This window comes from Prunus dulcis, chromosome 2, assembly GCF_902201215.1.
Source record: "Prunus dulcis chromosome 2, ALMONDv2, whole genome shotgun sequence".
Taxonomy (NCBI): Eukaryota; Viridiplantae; Streptophyta; class Magnoliopsida; order Rosales; family Rosaceae; genus Prunus; species Prunus dulcis.
In genome coordinates this window covers 13965861-13973043 of record NC_047651.1, presented here as the reverse complement: position 1 = coordinate 13973043, position 7183 = coordinate 13965861, and the positions used below count along the sequence as shown (strand labels likewise).

Genomic DNA, 7183 nt, shown 5'->3' with positions numbered 1-7183 from the left:
AATTTTTTTTAAATATGAAAAATTGTGAATTTACCATATTATCCTCATTTAATTAATAATTTCAATTCATAATTTTTGCATTAACCAAGAGCATTTTTTGGTATTTTGCATGTTTCACAATTCTCTGCCTTTTGCTTTATATATATAGATTACTATCGCTTTTTCTCAAAAAAAAAAAAAAAATTGAAGAGTCATGGATTCAAGATTCGAATTCGAAAAAGGGGTGGGCTAAAATTTTAAGCCTAATTTCGCTACGCATAAATCTTCTTTGTTTTTATGACATTTGCCAGAGCAACTTCCTCTAATTGGACGCAGATTCGTCCTCATCCGACCTTGTACTTCAGTCAACAAGGGATTCAAGTTGTGCCCCCATTTTAAGTTTTGCCTTCTGCCCACAGCCACAGAACATGTCACAAGCATTATCTTTGTTTATCAACCAGACATCTAATTCTCACCTGATCTAAATTAGCAGTGGAGGGCAAGAAGGTCTGACCTCACTTTATATTTTACTAGGGTAGCACCTCATAGATAGATGCATATCCAAAAGAGAGGAAATTAAAAGATAAAAGGAATTGAAAGAGCCAAAAGAGAGGTGTGATGAACATATCAAAGTATGACCTTGTAAATCTAGCTTTAATTGAAGAAGGGGCGGAATCGAATCGAAGCGAAGAAATCTGAGTGTAACTCTGATTTAAAGATAGAAAACATTTCAAGCAACCATATCTATCACTGAATTGGTTTCTAACTTTGTGTCTCCTCCAGATAGACAATACTTGGTTCCTGACACCACTATTGACTACCATAACACCCTAACGACATGACAAAATGAGAAAAGAAAACAAACACTGAATTATGAATCCTTCAAATAAGATGCCAACTAACTTAAGATGCTGAGTAAAATAATCTGATAAAAATTCCAGATATGTGCCAAAAGGATTATAATTACCAGGGAATGGAGGATACCGCCCTATCTGTTTTAACATGAGGACCAACTATAGCATGATCATCAGGGTTGGTAGCAGACAAAACTTGTACCTCTTCAAACATCGAGTTGTCTTTTAATCAAGTCTAAGTTCTCTTGAAGTACCTCAATCTCTTCAAATGGTAACTTCAAATCTAAGGCTTGAGCTCCAAGTTGAACTGCCTCGTTCTTCTTCGACTTCACGAAAGACATGTAAAGATTATGGGCTTGTCTTAAACCTTTAGCCTGTTCAAGAGAACAATTATGCAATGCCTCCAACATCACCCTGTCCGGAGCAAAAGTACGAGTCTCTATGTTGAAGTTATTCTGGAGTATCCTCAAGCACTCTGCCTTCGAACAATTGATAGGAATTTTAAATCAACCATATGAAACAATAGATGGGAAAATATGCACTGTGTTTATACCGTATATTAAGGACCAATGACCACCTGGCACGTGGAGAAAAACGACAACTTGACATCACAGGCCCTTCGGCAGGAACCCTACCGAAGGGTATACATCTTGATGCTTTTGCCCTTTTACACGTGCCATGCTCACAATCCGCTCCTACAGTCCCACATCGGAAATTCCAAAATAAGCACACCTCCCAAGGCCTATATAAGGAGACCCCTATTCCCAAAGAAGGGGGACAGAAAAACCAACGGTACGCTACCGCTTGATCTGTAGTCTAATCTTTACTAAATCCGTACTTATTTAAGCATCGGAGAGCCTTCGGCCGGTACCGCACCGGTACCCCAAGGTCTTACCGAACGTTCCCTTTTTGCAGGAACTTGATCTTCCGAAGACTAACTCCCTTCCGAAGACACAATATCACTAAGTTGGGCGAACCACGTGTCAAACCACTTTTTCGCATCAACAGTTTGGCGCCGTCTGTGGGAACCGAAAAACAATTAACCCACTATCCCCTAAACACATGGGGACCACTTCAATACCCACTTTTCTATCGGAGGACGGGGCACCGTTCGGAAGGCAAGCTGGGGCTAGCCCAGCGCTACCCCCATGCACTCCCTACGGAAACGCCCCATCAACCCAAACAGCCGCCGAGGCCGAGCTAGTAGCCCAAATCGCATCCCTGCGAAAGGACATGGCTAGGCTTCAAGAGCACAACCACCACCTTTCGTCCAAAGTGGACGAAACCCAACGGCAGCTGCACCAGCAGCACCCGCAGAACATCCAGACGACTCACTCTTCCGAGAGCTTGGGAACCCCTCATAGGAGGAGGTACGGAAAGGCAGCAAGGGCAACGCCCGCGCCTTCCAAACAGTTGGTGGTGCCAACACCACGGGATCAACCACATGTCCCCAAGAAAGTCTACTCCGATTGCCGACACAGGCTCAATGATCGAGGAGGCAGAGAGACAGAGATCCCCGATCAGGATTAGCGCTCGACTACGGGAATCCCGGATGAACGCCGGGGGAAGTAAGTCACCTATTCGGAAGGTCCAAGGATTGAACTCCACGGAGTCGGCATCCGAGTATATCCCTTCCGATGCGCAAACGTCCACCTACCGTTCGGTATCAACTCAATACTTGGGGGATAACTCCGTGAGCCCGCGAAGGCGCTTAGAAGACTATGATGCCGAAGGAATCCCAAGCCGAGACCCTGTTGTCCGACTCCTTTTTCAGAAGGTCCAGAAAATGGAAAACGACAAGGCTCGCTCCCAGGAACCTGAGTGGGGAAAGCTTCGGCCCGGGCCGTTCACGAGACGCATCCGTCGCTCTCGGCAGGATCGGGAAGTGCAGCCATTGCGCATACCATTCTACACTGGTACCGAAGATCCTTTAACCCACCTTCACTCATTTCAGTCTGCTATCGGATGCAAGGGTCTGAGCGACGAGGGGCAATGCCTGCTATTCCCGTCTTCACTTACCGAGGCAGCCCTGAATTGGTTCTACCGTCTGGAGCCGGAAACGGTGGATTCTTTTGACGAGCTGAAGCAAATTTTCCTCAATCACTTCATGATTCAAACAGACCGCCTTTACTCTGCCGATGATCTGTACACGATTCGGCAGAGAGAGGACGAGCCACTGAGAGAGTATGCGGCGCGTTTCAGTCACGAGTACTCAAGGTGTCCGGAAACAGACGATAGGGCAGCCTACGGCGCCTTCAAGAGTGGCCTTCGGTCCTCGCATTTCCGATACCTAGTACACAGCAGCAACTGGCGCACGTATGATGAGCTGATGAAGCAGGCGGCGGTGCACGCCAAGGCCGAGTACTTCAACTCAAAACCAAGCGCTTCGGCACACCGAGAGGATGCAGAGCCAAGCGCTTATCCGGCAAAAGCGCCATCCTACGAAAGGGCCGACTCATATTCGGCGGGCCATAAGCGGAAAGACAACCGTGCCGATCGAAGAGATCAGCCAAAGAAAGGAAAGGGGCGGTATGGTCGCAACGACAACCGAGGACCCCTGCCCAACCGTGACCACGGCAACGAGGTCTTCACCCTGCTGAATACCACGTATGAAACCGTTCTGATGAACGAACAGGAGGCCATACCGAAGCCGAATGTCAGAAGACCCAATCGGCAAGACAACCGGGAGACCGGTAAATTCTGCCGATACCATCAGCACAACAGCCACAACACGGAAGATTGTATAAGTTTGAGAAAGATTGTGGAGCGGCTGATCCGAGAAGGGAAACTGGACCAGTATATCGCCCGGCCGCCAGCGGCGCCGGTGCAGAACCCTCCTCGGCAGATAAACATGATCAGCACTATCAGCGGAGGACCTACCGTTGCGGGGACGAGCCACCGTTCGATGAAACAGTATGTGCGTGCCGCGCAGTTTCCTCAGGTGCTCGGAATAGAGGTGAATCGGTTCCAGGAAACACCAAAAGTTCATTGGGAGCCGATCACATTTTGCCAAGAGGAAGAAGAGGGAATCCTCTATCCCCACGACGACCCAATGATCATCCGAGCTGAAATTGCCGATTACGATGTAGGGCGAGTGCTGATCGATACCGGGAGCTCCGTGAGCGTAATCTTTGCTGAAGCTTTCAGAGAGATGGGAATCAATGACAACCAAGTCGACCGGCAGTTGACACCTCTGTTAAGCTTCTCTGGAGACTTGGTCCAACCGATCGGTAGTGTCAGACTGCCAATTACATTTGGCACGGCACCGAAAAAAGCAACAACGTACGATCAGTTCCTCATCGTCGACTGCCCGACGGCATACAACGTTATCGTTGGCCGAACGGCACTGACGAGGATCAAGGCGCATCTTTCGCCCCACATGCTGTTGATGAAGTTCCCTATCCCGAACGGCACGGGGGCAATCCGGGGAAATCAATTCAGCGCGGGGACTTGCTACGCTACGGCGCTCAAGGCAACCTCGTTCATACTCCCAAACGAGACCATGACGGTGCAGGGTTTACCGAACGGTACTGGGCCGGTTGACGACCCTAGAGATGAATCTCCCACCCCTCACACACAACCTGCCGAAGAATTGGAGACCATAACCTTGAGCGTTGAGGAGCCCGATCGACAGGTTAGAATCGGCACTAGACTCACTGCGAACCTCCGAACGCAATTCATAGACTTCTTGTGGCACCATTCGGAAGTTTTCGCATGGTCTTACGAGGACATGCCCGGCATCGCCCCGGACGTAATTAGCCATAAACTCACCATCTCCTCCGCTTATAAGCCCGTAAGGCAGAAGCGCCGATCATACGATGCCGAACGGTACGAAGCGATGCGTACGGAGGTCGAAAAACTCCAAACCATCGGCTTCATCCGGGAGGCAACATATCCGGTATGGCTGGCAAATTTCGTCATGGTAAGAAAGTCCACAGGCGGGTGGCGAATGTGCCAAGACTATACCGATCTCAACAAAGCCTGCCCGAAGGACAGCTTTCCGTTGCCACGGATAGACCAGCTCGTGGATGCCACGGCAGGCCACGAACTGCTGAGCTTTATGGATGCCTACTCCGGCTATAATCAGATATTCATGCACCCTCCCGACAGCGAACATACCGCATTCATAACGGACAAGGGGTTGTACTGTTATAATGTCATGCCGTTCGGTCTGAAGAACGCGGGGGCAACTTATCAAAGGCTCGGCAACAAAATCTTCGCCGGTTACATCGGCAACATCATGGAGGTTTATGTTGACGACATGTTGGTAAAAAGCAGAACTGCCGAAGATCAGCTGCAGAACTTATCGATCATGTTTGGCATACAAAGACTACAGGATGAGGCTGAACCCGAAGAAATGCGCCTTCTGTGTATCTTCCGGGAAATTCCTCGGATTCATGATCAGTCAGAGGGGGATTGAGGCGAATCCCGAGAAAATAAAGGCAATCATCGATATGGAGAGGCCGAAGACGACGAAGGACATTCAGAGCCTTACCGGACGCGTGGCCGCCCTGACCCGCTTCATATCGAAAGCTACCGATAAATGTGTACCGTTCTTCAAAGCCTTGAAAGGGGGCAAACGGGATATCACATGCACTGCCGAATGCGATAACGCATTTCAAGACTTGAAGAACTACATGAGCAAAGCCCCTTTGTTGTCAAAACCGCTGCCTGGAGAAATTCTCTACATATACCTTTCGGTATCCGGAACTGCCGTCAGCTCGGTATTGATTCGGAAACCAGAAAAGGCAGAGTTACCAATTTTTTATGTCAGCAAGGCACTCCAGAGTGCTGAACTTCGGTACCCACCATTAGAGCAGCTGGCTCTAGCCCTTGTTGTCTCGGCACGAAGACTTCGGCCATACTTCCAGGCACACGGGATCAAAGTCCTGACCAACCAACCCCTCCGGCAAGTGCTCCAGAAACCAGAAATTTCTGGCCGACTGATCAAGTGGGCGATCGAACTCGGGGAATTCGACATACACTTCGTTCCAAGGCCCGCCGAAAAGGGCCAGGCTGTTGCCGATTTTATCTCCGAGCTTACCCCAGCAACAGTACGGCCGAAATCTCAGACGATAACCGAGACCATCTTGTCGGATCAACCAGGTGCCGAACGCCTTGACAGATCAACTCCCGTCTGGGGTTTGCACGTCGATGGCTCGGCAAACCAGCAAGGATGCGGAGCGGGCTTGGTGCTGACTACACCGGACGGACTCAAGATCGAGTACGCCCTCCGATTCGACTTCCGGACATCCAACAATGAAGCGGAATACGAAGCCCTCTTGGCCGGCCTTCGGTTAGCCAAGAGCATGAATGCAAAGCAAATCCAAATTCACAGCGACTCCCAGCTCATTGTGAACCAGGTAACGGCAGACTTCGCCGCCAAGGATGCCTCCATGTACGCTTACCTTTCAACCGCCCATCAGCTACTCCGAAGTTTCCAAGCATACGAGATCAAACAGATCCCCAGAGGCGAAAACAGCCATGCCGATGCTTTGGCAAGACTCGCTTCGGCGATAAACGACAAAGTCGGAAGAAAGGTACCAGCGGAGATCCTTGCCCAACCGAGCACGGTAACCTCCGAAGCGTGTGCCGTACGGTATGAGAATACATGGATGTCTCCTATCTACTTATACCTGACGAACGGCACCCTTCCTGAGGATAAAGCCCAGGCCCGGAAGCTGAGATACCGATCAGCAAGATACACAGTTATCAACGATGTACTCTACAAGCGCGGCTACACTACCCCATATCTCAAATGCCTCACGGCAGAACAAGGGGAGTACATCCTTCGGGAGATTCACAGCGGCGTATGTGGCGACCACTCTGGATCCCGATCACTCGCCTACAAAGCCTTTCGGCAGGGATACTTTTGGCCTACCATGCACCAGGACGCCAATTCACTAGTGAAGAGGTGTGACAAATGCCAGCGCTTCGGTAATGTCCCACATATCCCTGCTGAACCTCTCACACCGATTATAAGTCCTTGGCCTTTCGCACAATGGGGACTGGATCTGATTGGCCCAATGCCGCAAGGCAAGGGGCAGGTAAAATATGCAGTGGTTGCCGTTGACTACTTCACCAAATGGGTAGAAGCCGAACCTCTTGCAACCATAACGGCAGCAAAGATCGAAGATTTCGTCTGGACTCACATTTGTTGCCGATTCGGTATCCCATATGCGATCATTACCGATAACGGCAGGCAATTCGATTCGGAACTCTTCAGACAATTTTGCACCCGTTTGAAAGTCAACTTGTTTTTTGCATCACCAGCCTATCCCCAGTCGAACGGTCAGGTCGAAGCAATAAACAAAATAGTGAAGAAACTGCTGAAACGGCAGCTGGACAAG

At 49.6% G+C, this 7183-nt stretch overlaps 1 protein-coding gene across 1 annotated transcript in view; it reads left to right on the top strand.

Annotated features, from left to right (window-relative positions):
- Window positions 1–3684: 3684 nt before the first annotated feature.
- Window positions 3685–7183, top strand: part of LOC117618187 — a 3970-nt gene continuing 471 nt past the window's right edge. The window contains exons 1-2 of the mRNA XM_034347793.1: window positions 3685–5065; window positions 5163–7035. Coding sequence (XP_034203684.1) covers window positions 3685–5065; window positions 5163–7035 — 3254 coding nt within the window. The remainder of the gene's footprint in view (window positions 5066–5162; window positions 7036–7183) is intronic.